General features: G+C 46.7%; 4 protein-coding genes across 4 annotated transcripts; 2 read left to right on the top strand and 2 right to left on the bottom strand.

The window, feature by feature from the left end:
• Window positions 1–98: 98 nt before the first annotated feature.
• Window positions 99–1,056, top strand: FOIG_15703 (uncharacterized protein; the record flags this gene model as incomplete). The annotated part of the gene is made up of 2 exons (XM_031217090.1): window positions 99–234; window positions 302–1,056. 2 exons carry the CDS (start codon window positions 99–101, stop codon window positions 1,054–1,056), a joined length of 891 nt encoding a protein of 296 aa, XP_031053219.1.
• A 152-nt stretch (window positions 1,057–1,208) lies between these two features.
• FOIG_15702 (alcohol dehydrogenase) lies at window positions 1,209–2,524 on the bottom strand (the record flags this gene model as incomplete). The annotated part of the gene is made up of 6 exons (XM_031217089.1): window positions 2,336–2,524; window positions 2,196–2,274; window positions 1,989–2,132; window positions 1,821–1,934; window positions 1,572–1,766; window positions 1,209–1,504 (listed from the first exon to the last, which is right to left on the bottom strand). The coding sequence occupies exons 1-6, from the start codon at window positions 2,492–2,494 to the stop codon at window positions 1,209–1,211; spliced, it is 987 nt and encodes a 328-aa protein (XP_031053218.1). The 5' UTR covers window positions 2,495–2,524.
• Window positions 2,525–4,346: 1,822 nt separating this feature from the next.
• On the bottom strand, window positions 4,347–11,465 carry FOIG_15701 (uncharacterized protein; the record flags this gene model as incomplete). The annotated part of the gene is made up of 1 exon (XM_031217088.1): window positions 4,347–11,465. The coding sequence occupies one exon, from the start codon at window positions 11,463–11,465 to the stop codon at window positions 4,347–4,349; it is 7,119 nt and encodes a 2,372-aa protein (XP_031053217.1).
• Window positions 11,466–15,461: 3,996 nt separating this feature from the next.
• On the top strand, window positions 15,462–17,726 carry FOIG_15700 (uncharacterized protein). The gene is made up of 6 exons (XM_031217087.1): window positions 15,462–15,614; window positions 15,698–16,160; window positions 16,214–16,456; window positions 16,518–16,699; window positions 16,749–17,390; window positions 17,446–17,726. Exons 1-6 carry the CDS (start codon window positions 15,595–15,597, stop codon window positions 17,603–17,605), a joined length of 1,710 nt encoding a protein of 569 aa, XP_031053216.1. The 5' UTR covers window positions 15,462–15,594; the 3' UTR covers window positions 17,606–17,726.
• Window positions 17,727–18,892: the final 1,166 nt, after the last annotated feature.

Below are 18,892 nucleotides of genomic sequence, written 5' to 3'. Positions count from 1 at the left end.
GCAAGTGTCATCCTCCAGCATATAACCGCACACTTGCTTCGACTTGAACGCAACCTTGGACAGTACTACTCCATATCTCTCTACCACTTCAAGCAATGATGTCTGAACCCACCAACCTTCATCATCAGCTTCTTCTACGATCCGCTATCATCGGCGATAAGGATAATTGGTCCGGTGTAGCCGACTCGGCAAAACGGAAGAAGATTCAGAATCGCATCAATCAGCGGTCGCACCGTAAGCTCGTCATCTACCAACGTTCTCCTCCTCGAGGTATCTAGCAGTGTTAACACTTTCCTCGTAGGTGCTCGTCAACGACACAAGCCTTCGCCTTGTACTCTCGGGCCCTCGACTGCCGTACCCACGGTCCCCCACCGCAATGCTACATCCATTCCCTCCATCCGGGTCTTGATCACCGCTGTCCTGAACCACGAATTAGATCTCAAGATGCTTGTAGACAAAATTAGCATACTTCAGTTGCATTCTTGGGACAATCACGCCATAATTCGTGTATTCGAAACAATTGCGAGCCACGACAGAAGAACTGGGATCATTAGGTCCAACATGCTCTCTAGCCTATCTCAGTTCAACTTTTCTCGGGCATTGATGCTAAATGCAGAGGTCTTTGGCCTCTCTGCTGATCACATGCACGATGATGCCTGCTCACTATTCGTTGTTGCTGGGCCTTGGCCCGTCAGCGTGAATATCAACACGGAAACTTTGCCTCATGGTCTTCGGCCGACCAGTCTTCAATATCGCACAGAGCACCATCCCTGGATAGATCTACTCCCAGTAGCTCAACTCCGCGATAACATACTTGAACGAAGCGTTGATACATATGACGAAGCGGGTCTATGTCGTGCCTTTACGGGGCGTGGTCACGGTCAAGGTACTGGGGTGATTGTCTGGCGCGAACCGTGGGATCCTAGCGGATGGGAAGTTACGGCAGAGTTTGCTCGATCCTGGGGCTGGGTCATTTCAGACTGCTTCGACCTATTCAGGTCTACCGATATGTGGCGCTCTCAAAGAGGCGAGCGTCCTCTGTTCAGATCCCAGTAATGACAAAGCTTCACAAGCCCACATGAAGGTATTAGATTATGACTGAGTTTTGCTTCTAATTCAATGCCTAACTTTTCAAAGATTTGACTCGGATCTTCCAAGACCGTCAAGATCACAAAATGAGCCACAATCACCACTAAACCGCTATGAATCTAGTGACCCACCAATTGCTGCATATTGGCCGCGAACCTCTCCCCAATCGGCTTAGCATCGTTTACAATCTTCCGCATTGCCTTCTCCTCTTCTTCTGTCAAGACAACAGCCCGAGATGCCCAGTTTTCTTCCAAACGCGAGACCTTAGTCGTACCTGGGATGCTGATAAGCCCCTGCGCAGCCACCCATGCCAGTGCAATCTGCGCAACTGTGCAGCCCTTCTGTGTAGCTAGCTTCTTCATCTCATTTACAATTGCCTTATTATGATAAAAGTTCTGGCCTTGGAACTTTGGGACTATAATGATAAAGGTCAGCCTCCTGTCTGATGATGCTCTAGCTCGCTTGTAAATGAGGTAGCCTACCAGTGCGGCGGAAATCATTAGGTGCAAAGTCATCGGGAGACTTATAATCAAAGTTATCTACAAGCCAGCCGTGTCCTAAAGGACTAAATGCAATAAAGGCTATCCCTAGCTCCTTAGCTGTGTCGATAAGACCACTCATTTCGTGTATCGTTTCGAAGGCAGAGTACTCAGCCTGGACGGCATCGATTTTGGCAACTTGAATATGTTAGTACCACTAAATTCTCTTAGCACTGCACTGTGTATACGTACCTAAATTAGCTTTGCGCAAGGTCGTAGCAGAGCATTCGGATAGACCAATGTACTTGGTCTTTCCAGCGCGGCGGAGCTCATCGAGAGCACCAATGGACTCCTCGAGCGGCGTACCTTGATATTGTTAGAACTGATGAAAGCAGGCATAGGCACAGTAATTCTACGCACTAGGGTCAATTCTGTGCAGATAGTAGAGATCGGGAGTGAAACCAAGCCTCTCAATCGTCCCTTCAATGTATTCCTTGATATGAGCTGCCGAGTTGGTCACGGTTCGTTGAGGCGAAAACACGTCAAATCCGCATTTTGAGGCTACTACACCGCAACCTCTTGTCAGCGACCACGCGTAATACAGCACCAGGACACTAGTATGCTCACCAAACAGTTTGTCGCGGACATTGTGCTTCTTTATGAAGTCACCAAGCAACTTTTCATTCGCACCATTCTTGTAGGCGACCTAGGGCCCGCAGCAATCAGCAAAAATGCCTTGACCGCCCGTCACTCGAGAATTTACTTACAGCAGTATCCCAAAACGTACAGCCAAGCTCTACCGCTTTCATAAGGACTGGCTCAGCCTGTTCGAGTTCAAGATCGTTGCCCATGGCTGAATTTAGACCCATGGCCCCAAAGCCGGGTACTGGGATTTGCTTGTCGCCGAATGGTAGTGTGTTGACCATGCTGAATCGTGTGCGGTTTGAGATACTCTGTTGTCTGCGCAGTAATAAGAAATGCGAGTATGAAATAAACAAGATTGGAAGAAGTCTGGCTACAACAGCCTTGGTTTTATAACTGCCCAGATAAGCGTTATAATAAGTGTGGCTTCGCGCTTATCCCAAAGTGATCATGAGTTTGTATCGTCTTTACCGGTTCCACTTCCCATGGATACGGGCCGAATAGAGCATCGAGCCCGCGGATAAAAGTGTAATGTACTACCGAGCATCCGACTCCCTGTATCTGCTGGGTTTAGGTCAAAACCTTCCCTTAACCGAACATGATAGCACACTTAAGCGTTTTTCCCAGATCCCACTAACCCCCGATGCAGTTGTCAGCTGCGTGCATTAGCGCAAAGGATTAGACCTTAAATGGGCGGCGTTATAACTTGTGTAATATCTCTTTCTAATTAACTTAAGTTAGTTAATAATATTATCTTTACCTATTAACTATAATAATTAAGCTTAAAGGATATAATAGGGAGGAGAGAATTAAGATAAGTAATTTCTAGAAATATACTCTTCTTAGTAATAGCAAGGACAAGGCTAAAGAGAAAGTTAAGGGTAAGAGAGGTATATTATAATTTATGCCTTTAACAGCGCTATAAGGCTTTTATAAGACAGCTATAATATACTTATAATTACTTACTTAATAAGTATTATTATAGTTTAGTTTACTATAAGCTCTTATAAGTAGCTATATATACTATTATAATTACTATAATAGCAGTTATTAGCTAGTCTTTTACCTTATGGCATAATAATTAGGTATAGCTATTATATAATAACTACTAAAAGCAGGTGGCCCAAAGGTCAAAGGTTTAATTACCTCTTATAACCTTTAGAATAGCTACTTATTAGGCTACCCTCGTAACGCAGTTAGGGGCAACTACAGGGTATATACTTAGGGGTTGGTAGCTGCACTGCTTATAGGGCTTAGTTTCCCCTATAATAGCTGGCTTTAGTAGGCTTCTAGGTTATAAGCTATTAGAGAGGGAATATTATATTATAATTTAGTTTACTATGAGCTCCTATAAGTAGCTATATGCACTATAGTAATTACTATAATAGTAGTTATTAGCTAATCTTTTGCCTTATGGCATAATGGTTAGGTATAACCCTTATAATTATGGCCTGGTCTTTTGCCCTGTGGTTTAATGGCTTATATAATTATTATATAAATGCCTTATATATTATAAACCCTGCAGTTATATTATATATACCTTATATTTTTAGTTTCTAATTTTTTAATTATATTAAAACTAATACTTATATAAACCTAATATAAATTAATTTATTTATCTAAAAACCTAATTATTATATTAAGTTATTTCTTTAAATTAAATCCTATCAGAGATTTATAAGTTAGGCAAAGTCATAGTAAGATATATTAATAATAATTAATACCAGTAAACAAAGTCAACCAAAGATCTATATAACTTATACCTAGTATTTATATTTTATATTAGTTATCAGCTGATAATTAACTTTATATAACAAATTCTATAATATTTACTTAAGGCGTTGAACCTGAGTTTATTTAACAATAGGTGGTCTTGCGATAAGCTATCTAAGATTATGGAGAAAGGAAAAGGAAAGAGACTTACAGCGAGCTCACTATACGTCTCTACTGTTCACGTGCGCAATATTGAATGTCCCCTGCATGCATGTAATAACCCAGCACGTGTTTAACAGTTTCTAATTAGCCGAATCCTGATGAAACACGTAAAACCCGAGAATCATATCTCACTCTGGATCCGAAAAACAGTAGTAATTAATATTTATATGCCTATTTCCTACTTGCATAGGCAGAAGCAGATTATGTTGCCATCCTTTCCAATGTCTGGCGAAGCAAGTCGCGATTACGATGCAAGAACCAGTGGTCTCCGTCAACTTCAAAAAGCCTAAAATCTTGCGTATGTGAGGCCCATGGCTGAATTTCATCTGGGTACACGACATCATCTTGCCGTGCCGCAAACGCCGTGATTGGCACACCAAGAGTCTCATCTTCTTCGACATATTCATATCCCATCAAAAATGGCATGTCTTTCTTCATTTTCGGTAGTAAGGCCCGGAAAAAGTTGGCGTCGTCCACATATCGCGATACAGCGAGCATGTAGTCTGGGTTGTAGTCGTCGGCCATAACTCGGAGAAGAACGTCTCGCTTCTGCCATAGACGGACAAGATGAGGCGCGATGGTTCCAGTAACTACCAGGCGAGGCAAGATACTGCGTCGCCTTTTGAGCGCTCTGAGAGTTTCGAAAGCGACAACGCCACCGAATGAGTGCCCCCAGAAAACGTCCTGGGCTCCAATCTCGCCAATTTCGCTTACTATACCTGTAACGATCTCGGCCATCTGAGAAGGCACAGGCTCATCATTCCTCCCCTCGCGCCCTGGTAGCTGGACCGCGACAGTGTCAAAGCCTTCTGGTGGGTCGAGCAGGAATGGGGCAAAGAATGAAGCTCCTGTCCCCATAGGATGGAATAGGAAAAGCCGGCCTCGGGTCTTCACTAGAGGAACACCACGGACCAACCACTTCGATACCACGCTGAGGCCATCATACATGCCGTGGTTATCATCTGACCCTCTTCCGTTCTCGCTGTTTGTTAGGTTATTAGTCTCATTGCCCATCTGTACCGAAACTTCGTTGGCGATCTCCTGCAGGCTAGGACCCTGAAATAACCTCATGAGTGCAAACGAAATTCGAAACTCTTGAAGTATTACACCTCGGATCTGAGTCATGGTGATAGAGTCGAATGCATACTGGTCGATCTTCTCAGTAAGGGCGATCTGGTCTACCTCGACCCCAAGGATCTTGGCCAGCCTAGAGCGCAGTGTCTCAGCGATTGCCTCGGAAGGTGCCGGCCCTTGAGGCGAAGAAAATGATCCGCAAGATGCAGGATCACCATTCCTACTCTCTTCTGCATCCAACCCAAAGAAAGCCCCGTCACGGAGCAGATGTGGGTGTGCTCTGAGAAATACGGACCAATTGATGTTCAAAGGCATTCGTTGCGTTGCGCCTTGTAGGATGGAACGTTCAAATGCGGAAAGGACCATCGGTAGACTCATGGCATATAAGCCATACGATCGCAAAATGCCCATAAGCTTATCTGTCTCCACCGACTTGCGGGTCATGCTGGCGAAATCTCCTAGAACCCCATAGTTAAGTGAAAGCCCCGGTAGGCCATTTGCCTGGCGATAGTGCGCCAATGAGTCTAGAAACTGGTTCGAAGCCGCATAGCTGAACTGACCAATCAGCCCTAACATGCTGGAGATGGATGAGGTCATGACGAAAAAGTCAAGATGCATATCCTTTGTCTCCAGGTGCAAGTTCCATGCACCAAGCGCTTTTGGGTTAAACACTGTCCAGAAATCTTCCATAGATGTATCGTATGAGTAGAGCTCACGCAGAACATTTGCACAGTGAACAATACCCGCAATTGTCGGCCAGTCTCGTTTGCAGAATAACGATGCGACCATTTCCCGGTTACTGATATCCGCGTGCTCAATTATAATCACGACACCGCTTGCCTCCATTTCGAGAAGAATTGCTTTATCTTCGGCAGTTTTGGGCCCAGAACGGCTCACAAGAATAAGATGCTTTGCTCCTCGCTCAGCCAGAAATCTTGCTATTTGCAGGCCAAGTCCGCTAGCCCCTCCAGTGATGAGGTAGCTTCGGTCAGCCCGCAAATTCAGTCGAGTCGGCACAGATGCCTCAATGGTGGTATTCTCTGGCATAGTCATAACCACTTTTCCAATTACTGCAGAACGAGATAGTGATTTGAGGGCCCTCGATAGTTGTGTTATGGGGTATTCAGTGATGGGAGGAGGTACCAATTTCCCGCTCTCGAAGAGGGTGTAAACATCTTTAAGCACCCGGGTGTGGAGTTCCGGCTTTTGTAGGGCCATTCGGTCAACATCTACAGCTAGGAATGAACGATTCTCGCTGAACTGACCGACGCCCAATTTCGTGTTCCGGTTGATGTCGGTCGTTCCGATTTCTAAAAAGCGTCCAAAAGGTGCTAGGCAGGCGAAAGACTGGGAGAATAATGAGCCTGTAAGACAATTGAGCACGACATCGACACCACGGTCGTTAGTAAAGGCCTTGATATCGTCGTAGAACGATACAGACCGTGAGTCAAAAGCTGCTGCCACACCCTGACCGAGAACCCAAGCACGACGTTTAGGGTTACCAGCTGTAGCAAGGATGCGAGCCCCACAGAGCTTAGCAATCTGAATGGCAGCCCCTCCAACCCCTCCAGCTGCTGCATGGATAAGAACAGTGTCTTTGTCAGTCAATCTGCCGAGATGGACTAAAGCATAGTATGCTGTGACGTAAGCGACTGGGATAGAAGCAGCTTGAGAGGCTGTGAGTTGCTTAGGAATTGGGGAAACATGACAGCGATCGGTCGTAACGAATCCACCAAGCCCATTCGCAACTCGGGCCATGACCTTTGTACCGAGCTGGATATCGTTGACATTCGCCCCTATATCAACGACTTTCCCTGCGACTTCGAGGCCAAGCTTCTGACCCGAAAGTGCGCCGGAGACGGAGAGATCACTTGTCAAGTTCCTCTCATTCATAACGTCTTTGAAGTTCAAGGAAGCGGCATGGACTTCAATAGCTACTTCTTCTGCGCCTAGGTTTTTCGAAGTTTGTTGCCTGATAATAATGCCACTTTGATCTGGCTCACATGTATACCTTCCGCCTTGCGCGGGGAGCTTCTTCATGGCTCGCTTCTCGGCTTCCTCAGCAGTAAGGGGGATAATCCGTCTAACAAATCGTCCTCCGGGGCGTATCGCGACAACAGTGTCATGACGATCGTGACGATTAGACAGGAGCTCCTCCTTAACGGACTGGAAGTCCCAGTCGTTCTGGCCCAAGGGAAGGTCAATGACACGGATGTCCGATTGGGGAAGCTCGTTCACCATCAAACGCACCGCGGCCTCTAACGCAGCCGTGGCTGGGTTGCATTGTAAGTCTGACGGTGTCATGCACGCTCCCGCAAGTAGTACTGCCACTGTAGGGGTTCCGCCTTGATGGTGAATCCAGCGGGAAAGATGTAAGAGAGTCGGAACAACAGACCCCATCTGTGCTACCAGGTCGTGGTCTGGCGACGGTGTCAGCGTTGATATCACGATGAGCGTCCGGCGGTCTAGTCTGAAGTCTTTTGCAGTGCTATCGGCGAACCGCTCAATCCATGTCACAGGTTTATGGGAGACTGACGCCCGGGGGAATGCCTCTCGGGCAAGCTGAGTGACTTCCAAGCTTCTGTTCCCGAGGACCAAGACACTGGCAAAGTCTGCCTCTGTTCTGTTGCCAGTGGATCGCGATTCCTCCTGGAAAGTAGTTTCATACTCAACTGGTTCAGGGATGTGTGCTCCTAGCAGGCGTTTGACAGTCATTCCAATAATTGTTGCAATTACACGGCCGGATGCGTTGTACACATGTGTATCGCAGCGCAGTGAATTCCTGTCATGGTGCTGAATTTTGGTATATACAAAAACCTCTGTTGCGCCATATGCATCAGAGACTTGCACTCTTTCAATCTTGTGGGGTAAATACACATAGCGAGCGTCGCCACGATGTTGCACATCGGCGAATACTGTTTGTAGGCAAGCGTCTAGGGACGCAGGATGAAATCGAAATCGAGCTGTGTCATGAGTAAGGGGTTCGGGAAGCTTGACGTGGGCAAAGATTTCTGTTCCGAGTTGCCATAACTCTTGTATACCTCGGAATGCCTCACCATATCGAAGGCCGGATCGTTCGAGTGTTGAGTAGAATTCTTCTTTATCAAATGCTTTACCCGCTTGAACTCGGCACCTGACATCTTCTAGTGCTTCGGCACTGGTGTTTGAAATCGAATCAAAGGCATTGATTCGACCTGTAGAACAAGTCTGCCATGGTGTCGAGGGGGGAGAATCCGCTGGTCGGGAACTGATGGTGTAAGTTTTTGCAATAGATGTTATCTCAAGGAGGACTTGAGGAGCGAATTCCTCGGGCGGGGCTAGCACCAAAGGGTGTTCAAATTTGAGGTCCTCCAACCAGACGTCTGCGAGTGGCATAAAATCTTTCGCAGCCATATAAGCAGCCTCGATATGCGCAGAAGCGGGGAATATCATAGTGCCATCAGCGACATGTTCAGCTAGGAAAGGAGAGACGCCGATGCTAGCCCTGAGGCGGACACTTCCGCGGCCGTCGTCGCTTAAGCTAGTCAAACCCCCATCGAATGGATGCCTGGATATCCCAAGTCGGCGTTGTTGAGCCTCTGGATGTTCGAATGAGAAGTGCTTCCGTTGGAAGGGGTACATAGGGAGGTCGATAAAATGACCACCTCCACCATTAAAAACATCAATCTGAACATCAGCACCAACAGCATACCCAGCTCCTAGAACAATGGCAAAGGGCTCATGGTCTTTGCCCCGCATCATGGCTGGAAGGATGTGAACCTTGCGTCCAGCAGCCTCGGCAATTTCTCGAGTCCCCGAAACAAGGACAGGGTGTGGGCCGATCTCGACGACAAAATTGTAGCCGTCGTCAATCAATCTCTTGGCGGTCTCAACATATCGGACTGGCTTTCGCACATTATCGAACCAGTACTTTCCAGTTAGATGAGTCCCAGGCTCGATAGAGGCTGTGACAGTGGAGTAGAGACTGATATTGGTGGGTATGCCTTGAATTGATCCTAGCGCGTCTGTAAGGTCGGTTTCTAGAGGGTCCATGAAATGGCTGTGATATGGGACTTCCACATTGACAAACCGAGCAAAAGTCCCCTGCAATTCAAGCTCCTTTGCAATGAGTCGCAGATCTGCTGAGTCTCCAGCTATAGTTGTCATTTTAGGGCCATTCATAGCAGCAACCGCAACTCTCTTAGCAACCTGCTTCCGGGAGATGATCTTTTCTGCTTCTGTTGAGGATAGTCCGACAGCCAGCATAGAACCGAGGTCAGCAGCCCGGTTCTGTATCTTCGATCGATAATAAATAACGGTAACAGCTTGCTCGAGGGACAGCGCACCCGCGAGATGCGCGGCTGCAACCTCTCCAATTGAGTGGCCTACAATTGCCTCGGGCTCGAGACCATATGAGATCAATGTTCTTGCTAGTGCAATCTGAATGGCCACGATAGCAGGCTGAACGATTGTAGTGCTGTTCAAGCGGGATTCATCTTGGTGTTTTGATATTTCATGGACGATGGAGATTCCTGAATGTGTCCGAAAGATTTCATCAAACGCCGTAAGCGACTCACGGAAAACAGCTTCCTGTTGCGCCAGGGCCAAACCCATACCGAACCACTGGCCACCTTGACCAGAAAAGGCGAAGGCAACCCGAGGTCTATCATACTTCTTCTCCAAGACCAAGGCCTCTTTTGGAGTCCGCCCAGATGACAGGTGGCTGAGGCGATCGCACAGTTCGTCGAGTTGTCTGGCGGGGATTATACAAATATGGCGATGGCGGCTTCGGCGGCTGGCAAGTGTGTATGCGATGTCCGTGAGGTTAGGCTGCTGATGCTTTAGATGATCAATAAGTTGATCTGATAATTCCTTGAGAGCAGATAGCGATCGTGCAGACAGAAGAAACACCCGAGGGTCGTGGAGGGATGTTTGGCCGCCAGCAATGGGAGGAGCCTGCTCTAGAATCACATGAGCATTCGTGCCGCCAGCCCCAAAAGAATTCACGCCAACCATGATCCCGCCTTCCACGTCTTGCTTTAGATCAATCATACATCTCGGGATCTTGAGACGGAGAGATTGTAAATCAATTGCCGGATTAGGGATGCTGTGGTTTACCTGAGGAGGAATTGCACCATGATAGGCCACGAGTGCAGCCTTGATGAGGCCAGCAATGCCGGAGGCACCCTCCAGGTGGCCAAGGTTGCCTTTGATTGAGCTTATCCACAAGAACTTATCCCCTTTCCCACGCGCTAGCCCGATATGTCCTCCGACGGCGCGTGCCTCAACAGGATCGCCCACTGGTGTCCCAGGCCCATGAGCTTCGACATATCGCACCATAGAAGGATCTACCCCAGCGTTGGAGTATACACGCTGTAGAAGTGCGGTCTGTGCTTTCAGACTTGGGACCGTGAATCCGTCTGAAGTGTATCCGTCTGAATTCACCAGTGAGCCGCGAATCGTGGCATAGATTCTGTCGTTGTCTTGAAGCGCTCGGCTAAGGGGTTTCAAATACACCATTCCGACACCTTCGCTACGGACATATCCATTTCCTGCCGCATCGAATGATTTGCAGGCGCCATCTGGAGAAAGAAACCCGGCCTTCGTCATCAAGATTGTAGACTCAGGCCGAAGGAGAGCGTTGACGCCACCAGCCAGAGCACCTTCACTCTCACCTGTCCACAGGCTCTGGCAGGCAAGATGTAATGCCACGAGACTGCTGGAACAAGCGGTATCAAGAGTTACACTGGCGCCCTGTAGATCGAGTCGATGCGATACCCTATTTGCAATCGAGCTGTTGGACACGCCCATCGCACTATGCGGGCTGATGTTGTCCCGCTGCTCCGTGGCTGTCTGCATACTCAAATGGTCAGACATGAATGTTCCGAGGAACACACCTGTTCGTGACCCAGCCACACGATGAAGCGGAATGCCAGAGTCCTCGATGGCGTGCACAGAGGCCTCCAGAGCTAACCGCTGCTGAGGATCCATCCGGGACGTTTCTCCAGGATACAGACCGAAGAACTCGGCATCGAACCCGTAAATATCGTCGACGAATCCACCCCTGCGGCTTCGAATGACTCCGTATTTCCTAACGTCGTCATCGTGTAAGGCGGTCACATCAAACCGATCAGCCGGCACCTCAGTCAGGACATCGAGGCCCTGGCAGAGGACTTGCCAGAGGTCTGCCTTTGTATTTATGCCTCCCGGAAAGCGGCATCCAATGCCTACAATGGCGATCGGCTCGTGCTCAGTGTGTTTGGCCATGGTCAATATAGGAAACTCGTATTTTCTGAGAGGATTGATGGGACTGGTAGCGTAAGGGCTACGTGAAGGGAATGTAGGAAAAAGTGCAGTTTTTTTTTTTTCTTTAGGTTTTTTCTTTAGGTTATCGTTTGTTTGTTGTTGTCTGTATGCTGTTTTCTGTTTGTTGTCGCAAAGTTAGTCTGGATAGGATGGCTGTTTTATACGTTTCTCTCCCACTTGGATTCTAGACAGTTTATCACATGCTAAGTTTATAAAGTAAAGAAAGAAAAGGCCCTTAAGGCTTTATCACATGCCAATTTTGCAAAGGTGATAAAGAAAAGACCCTCAAGACTTCATGCAACCTACGACATCTACTTGCTCCATACTGATTATGCTAAGTGCTACTTAACCTATACCTAATGTAAAATTCAGGTCTCTAAGGCATATCACCATTTAATATTTCTACTATAATAAACTAACTAAAGATGAACCTTTTATTTTCATTTACAACAACAACTAATAATACTACTACTACTAATGACTAGGACCTTTTGATGGCTTCTACTGTCGTTAATTCGATAAAGCATGTTCTAGCCATTTGTTTTCTCTTGGCCTTATTCCTGTGCGCAGCTCTCTTCCTTGTACGGGTAAGATATTCTCAAAATTGTCAGACTGGCTGTAGAATGCCGGCAACGGCCGAATTGTAATATCTTTGGCGACGTGCATAGCCGATTGATACATCATTCATCAGCTGTGTGGCCTACAACAAGGAAGTATCACATACGCAGCTGATATGGTCAACAAAGGATTCACATGTAATCTTCAGCTTCACAATTGACCAGCAGGATGCTGCCACACTCTCATTTGTGGGGATTGGATAATGAAAGCGTCTCGTAGACAATAACCTTAGGCCACACTTGGTCAACCGATCTTTTACACATGATCATTCGCCAATGACTGCTAATACCATCGGTCGAGATAATCAGTCGACGTCAATATGAAAGCCATTAACATAGGATACATCAATGCCAGCAAAAGAGGAGGATAAGACTTTTGCGACAATGAAAACCGGAAGGCAATAAGTCAAGCGCAGTTGCAAGCTGTCCGGATGTATCGAACATGAAGAACGCGTACCAGATGGAGGTCTACTTGCGACTTTGCGTTTCTATTGTGTGAGGAATGTAGTACAACAAGGGAAACCCCCAAGAGCGACTTAAGACAAGCACATGCAGTCTTTCTACAGCAACGCGTCATTACTCTGGCAGCCGAGCTGAACCACGTTCGCTTGTCGATGCTCGAGCAAAAGCTTGCATAAGACCTCATCTTAGAACCGCTGGACCCTAATAATCCCGTCGGCTTGAAGTATGACTTTTCCAGCATAGGGGGGCAGGAATGTCACTCCAACGACGCAATGCTACGTATCGTAGTTAATCGAATATCTGGAGATTGACTACACACTCTTGCAAAAGAAGACCACTAAGTCACTCGACCTAGAGCATCAGGGTTTCTGCAGCATAATTCGGATGTGTAGTCCTTGCATGCATAGAGTATCACAGACGGTTGCTATGATCCTCGGCGATCCTCCGACGAGGGATTGTTTGCAGGGTGTACGACGAGAACGTAACGACCTGATGTCTCAGACATCTTACCAGCTTTGAGACAACATCAGTTTCCGACCCCCCATCTTATGTATAGAACCGCATTCCGGCGCTATGGCCAGCACGACCTCTAGCGCGAGGATCAACTGATGATCAGGATTAGCCGTTCAGACAATGGCAAAAGCACTTGAGGCGGATTTCAGTCACAGCGCCATTTTGTCCGTCCTTGTGACGCTAAACTCTTATTGGTTTCAGAATCGTTATCACAAGCTGATGTATATAAAGATATTATCTGTAGAAAGCCGAAAACTCTAGCGTAAGTAGAAGAATAGATTCATAGGCTACCGCAATGTAAGAGGCTATTTGGAGTACCTGTACTGCATGCACTTGTTTACGCAGTGTAGTTAGTACTCTTCTTATGACCTCCTATCGGAGATGAGAACGCTCCCTGCGTCTTCCGAGCCAAGATGACAAGCTATGATATCACATGTCGACCTGGAATCAAGACATTCCGTCGATCATTTCGTATCGTGGCCTGTGTCTGATCGGACATGAGGGATATACATTTTCAAGTTCTGTCGAAACGCGGTTCAAAGATCATGACATCTGGTTATCCTCTCCTAACACAGTACATATTTCAAACCCCCTGCACAAGCCTCAATTTGCGGATGCCGGGCACTTTCCTATCTAGCACGGTTGACCAAGGTGAGTAAGTTCCAGGCTTCACCAGCAGAGGTTCTGACCAAACCCTGCCGAGTAGGTCTCAGTTGGGTGTATGTGGCGTTTTCGGGTACTTCTTATCGGTACTTACCGAACCTCCAGGGTCTAAAATCTCCCCGTTCCAAGGCATTGTTGTTACACAAACATTCATATATGGCTAGGCTCATCACTTGCGGAAAGTTTCGAACCAATCGCGTAAAACACGTGGAGAACCAACGAGCTCCCGAGGAAGGATAACCAACGAAAAATTGGCTGTGGTATCATCGTATGATAACAAATTATCCAGCATCACCGCTCCAAGCTTGGAAAAAGGATACCGGCAGACTTCGTACTCGTGATCGAAGCTCGAAGCAGAAGTCTGTCCTTTCATCACTAGACAGACCAACCCTATCATACAAACTTATACACCCCTTCTCCATGCTAGAATAGGTGATATGGGTGATCTAGTACCTTTGTACCATATGCCATCCTTCATGCGGGTCAAGCGAAAGGGCTTGGCTAAATAAGACGTATGTGAGTGGACCTGAAATGTGGCACCGGGGCGACAAAAAGCGTTTATCCTTACCAAATATTAACTACATTTCATAGAGTGGCATGATTGTGTCCTGCACGGAGTGTTTGCCGTCTCCCCTTGCTAGCTGACTAACCACTCACAACCCGAGGGTTGCACAATCATGCCACTGCGCCAATTGTAGCCGGCATGTTGGGTGAATGGAACTTTTAACTACCCACGACTTGCAAGTGATTAGAATTTAGAGAGATACACCACATCGTTTGAGCACTCGTAGCTTTGGCTTGTAGATCCTGCAACGTACATGGGCAAAATGAAGAAAGGAGAGGATTCCGGCGTGGAAGACGGAGATTAACCGGTCATCGTTATTACTATTTTCCGTTTATCTAAGAGAGCTCTATGTTGTGCGTAATCCTGTAATTTCAGGGCCAAGAATACACTTGGCGAGCAGTAGGTGAGCTTTTTTGACAAGTCGGGATGCTAGATGCAGAATCTGAAATTAAAAGCGGAATGCTGCCTGCCCCAAGAGAATCATGAGACGTGTCGCACTTCCTGATGGGTTTCCACTTATCGCAAACATGATTTTAGAGTGGAATGGCATAATGTATGTTGGGAACAGCATATCCTCTTTTGGTGTGTCTGCAGGCGGCTCGCGTGCCGCGAGGCACGGTTCACTCGATTAAGTCCGGTACCTTATTCCCAGCTTCACCCGATGTGGCTTGGTCTCACATGAGTTTCAATGTAGAGGCAGTTCTTGGTCTTTCTACTCTACTCTTCGCTCTTTTCTATTTTCTCTTTCCCCTTCCCCCTTTCTTTTGATAACCTCCCTCCCCCCTCATTTCCTTTTTACTCTTTACCCTTATTCCTTTGCATCAGATCACCATGACTGAATTCTGAGCTGATAGACTCCGATATCATGAGATAGCCCCGGTGCCCCCCAGCCACAAGATACCAAATGCATATCTCCAGTCTGGAGCTGCCATACCACCTTCCAAATGCTAGTCCTGGCTTGAGCCAATAAAATGGAAGTCGACACATGTCCCTTTCCGTCTAGCAATGGTCGAAAGGCCGTTGAGCAGCTCGGCGGTAATCCTGACGTACACGTCAGTCAACCGCTAATGGACGCTTGCCAAATCTACCCGATTGAATAGAGTCAGCTCACCTACGATGTACCATTAACTGCTGTGACATAAAACCTGCTTCGTGTTAGGGTTGTTGAGTTGGCTATAAGAATGTCTGAGGCAGCTAGATGTTGGAATTATTGCACACCAGGCATTTACCTAGCATAAAATTCCAACTTTATTAACAGAATTTCCATATAATGGACTCAACATACTCCGAGTGAGTTGATTTCCCCTTATCTCCTGTCTTTACATAGCCAACGCACTAGATGCAAATAGTCGATGCTAACAATCTCCATGTAGAGCTGCTTCGCCTAGCTATGATGATCATAGTAAACATGTAGCCACACTATTGGGGTCACAAGGCTATGACTTTCCTAACATGCTTGACGAGACGTTCTTAGCGAACCATCCGAAGCTATGTCGAGAGCAAGTCGGTCATCTGCGGCATTTCCATAATTTGGCAACTCAACGTGATGGCGAATGGCGTCATATGGTGTGTCAAAAGCCAGGTCAAGAATGGCTCGATGCATATCGCTACCAGCTCGCAACTATGGTATATGCCTCAGCATTGACTCATTATCACAGACTGCCACTCCTCAGGTCTGTATTCAAGGTCTTAATGGAGAAGCTTATCCACAAAATGCTACTACGCGACGTGTGGGGATACTGGTTTATGACAAGCCATAGTGGAAAGCGGATCGATCCTGATCTTACGGAACTGAGAAAACCCTGGGCAAATCCAGTCACTAAAGAGAACATTATGGTAAGAAACGGGAGACTTCTAAGAATATGTGACAGACGTTAACCATTTTATAGTACTCCGGTCACCTTCTCCTCATGGTGTCGCTGTATACAATGCTCTTCGATGACGATAAATACAATGAGAAGGATGCCTTGGAGTTTAATTGGGATCCTATGTTCTGGGGTATGGGTCCTGAAAGATTTTGCTATACCCGCAAAACTTTACAGAACTCCATCATATCAGAGATGGAACGGGAAAACTGGCTGGGCGTATGCTGCGAGCCGAATAGCATTTTCATCAATTGCAACCAATTTCCGGTACGTTGCTCACCGTCTAAATCCTGAAGGCAATATTCAGAGAATTTAATGTCGAGTATAGTTGATTGCGTTGCACTATAATGATGTCAGAGATGGCACCTCCGTATCGCGAGAGGTCATCGAAAAATACAAATTGGCATGGAAAACAAAGGGCATGTTTCAGGATAATGGGCTCTTTATCGAATTCTTAAGTGTAAAGCAAGACAAGAAGCAGCTTTCCGAAGACATATGGTCCTCTGCCTGGTATGTTATTCTAAGATAACATACATATAGCGTTACTAATGATCGTCAGGACTGGTGCATTCATGAATGCTTGGAATACCTCTGTTGCCCACGATACCTATAAGAGCCAGTCTGTGGGATTTCTCGCTAAACCCAATTCTGAGCATGTTCTCGTAAGCAACTCGCGAGTAGCATTCCAGATTCGAGAACTTGTCAAGACTGAGGGGGCAGATCCAATGGCGCCCTCGACTTATGCTAAAGCAACCGAGATGATTGCCTCCAAGGAACAGACCTCCCAGACTGTATGGCCGTTAATTCCATCTGTGTTTGGGTATGTTGTTCAATGGGTATCTGAGTTGGGAGATCAAGATACTTTGGATGGCTTACTCTCTTTTGTCGATTCTACCTTTAACCCAACTTGGGACCAGGGGGGTTTATTTTACCCTTTTCGAACATCAGCACCTGGAAATGATAGCTTACCGAACGTTGATGCTTTTAGCGGAAATGCTGGAATAGCTTACGGGCGGCTTAATGTATTCGAGGGCCAGCGCAAGATGTATTCGGATCCATGGACAACCTCACATTTCTCCACAAGTCCATTCGTGGATAACGTCGACTTATCTTGCGGTGTCGACTTCCTTCGGGGAACTTGGGACGATAAACGCAAGGCGCTTGCGATGACAATACGTTCGTGGGACGGAACGCCCAGAGAGTACGTGCACAGTGGACTTAGCATTGATTTATGTAAAGCTAATTAAAAACAATAGACTTCAACCCCGATTTTCTGGACTTGAGAAGGGGATTTATGGGGTGTACCATAATAGCGAGCTCTGCGAGATTTACAACATAGATGATAGGATGGACACGATTGAGCTTAGTTTGCAAGTTTCTGGAGCTGATTATGACCTTGTTATCTTGCAAGGATAAAGGTGTCGTTGCACAATGTTATTATATGCGTGTTTCTAAGCCATTGATAGCCAGGATCTTGGTCGACCTCAGTGCGTCAGCGTGATTACAACAGATGCTAAGCAATATAGGTGATGTGTGCCATGTTTACACTAGAGATCTCCTCAAAATAAACGTAACTCGTAGTATATCGATGATCGCGCCGGAAACAAGTAACAAGACGTTATGACTTGTAGACTGTGAGGTGTACGACAAGAGACACTCGACACTCTGCCGCTCCAGAACACCTACCTAGTAAATCAGGATCTGCTTCGTCGACTCGTAAATCGGCATCTTGTGCCTGCAAGGCATCGAACATAGCTTGGTTTGACAACGAATAGCGAATTTAATCGCGTCACTGGTCTGATAAGAGGTCTGTGGTCCCGATACAAAACATATGTATATCACGCTTCTACGCAGAGACAATGATAACATGCTCCTCGGACTTGGTTCGAGGAGATTACCTGTCGGCCACCTTGCCGCTCCGAGGTGCAGTAAATCTGCAAGGGAAAAGCATGTTCTTTTGCCAACGGTTTCACACCCTATGGACTATGACTTCTGAGGGGGGTCAGAATCCATCCACACCTACATCGTTGAAAGTACTGCCTAGTACTCCACAGAGCTTTCACATGCACTAGAAGGGAATCGATGCATCGAAAACTCAACCAAGTTGTGTCTTGCCGACTGCAGGTGGACACCATAATTCTGTGATTTGACTCGATAGTCGATCCCTAATCCCACCACTCAGCCGCAGGAGTCCGGACCGGAAGTTATCTTTCATGACGAGCTGAGACTTAATAACCTCGTATTGGCCTCTGTTCTGTTAAGTATTCTCGGTCGTTACAGCAGACTGGTTCTGGTGTGGCTGCATGTTTATGTGATTAAACCGGGCAAACTTCATTGAACAGCGGCACAACTCAAAAGAACAGGAAATGCTACAACCATCATCTGAGAAGCCCATAAAAGCCGTTTGCATTGAATAACCTTGAGAAGCTTAATAATTCACAACCTTGTACTATTAACAGTTAAGAATTAAATTGCAACTGCCGCAGGACCAAAACCAGGTGTATAGTCATGACTCTAGCTCATAGAGAAGGCTGAAGCAAACCTTGAATCAGACCATGCCTCCCGTATAAGTGTCTCTAATCATATCATAGTTCTTGCATATGTGTCTCACTCTGCCAGACCCAAAGCGTATCGGAGTGTCCCTATCAACTTAAATGCTCCAATCCCGAAAAAGCCTCAGCAGCATGTCGAGCTGAATATTGG

This window comes from Fusarium odoratissimum (genome assembly GCF_000260195.1).
Source record: "Fusarium odoratissimum NRRL 54006 unplaced genomic scaffold supercont1.57, whole genome shotgun sequence".
Classification (NCBI taxonomy): Eukaryota; Fungi; Ascomycota; class Sordariomycetes; order Hypocreales; family Nectriaceae; genus Fusarium; species Fusarium odoratissimum.
This window is presented reverse-complemented; position numbering and strand designations above follow the sequence as displayed.

What these genes read in the sequence shown, in the direction of transcription:
- FOIG_15700 (XM_031217087.1), top strand. Translation starts at nt 15,595, where the DNA reads ATGGACTCAACATACTCCGA. An exon ending in ATGGACTCAACATACTCCGA is followed by an intron (nt 15,615 to 15,697) that starts GTGAGTTGATTT and finishes ATCTCCATGTAG; the next exon opens with AGCTGCTTCGCCTAGCTATG. An exon ending in TCAATTGCAACCAATTTCCG is followed by an intron (nt 16,457 to 16,517) that starts GTACGTTGCTCA and finishes TGTCGAGTATAG; the next exon opens with TTGATTGCGTTGCACTATAA.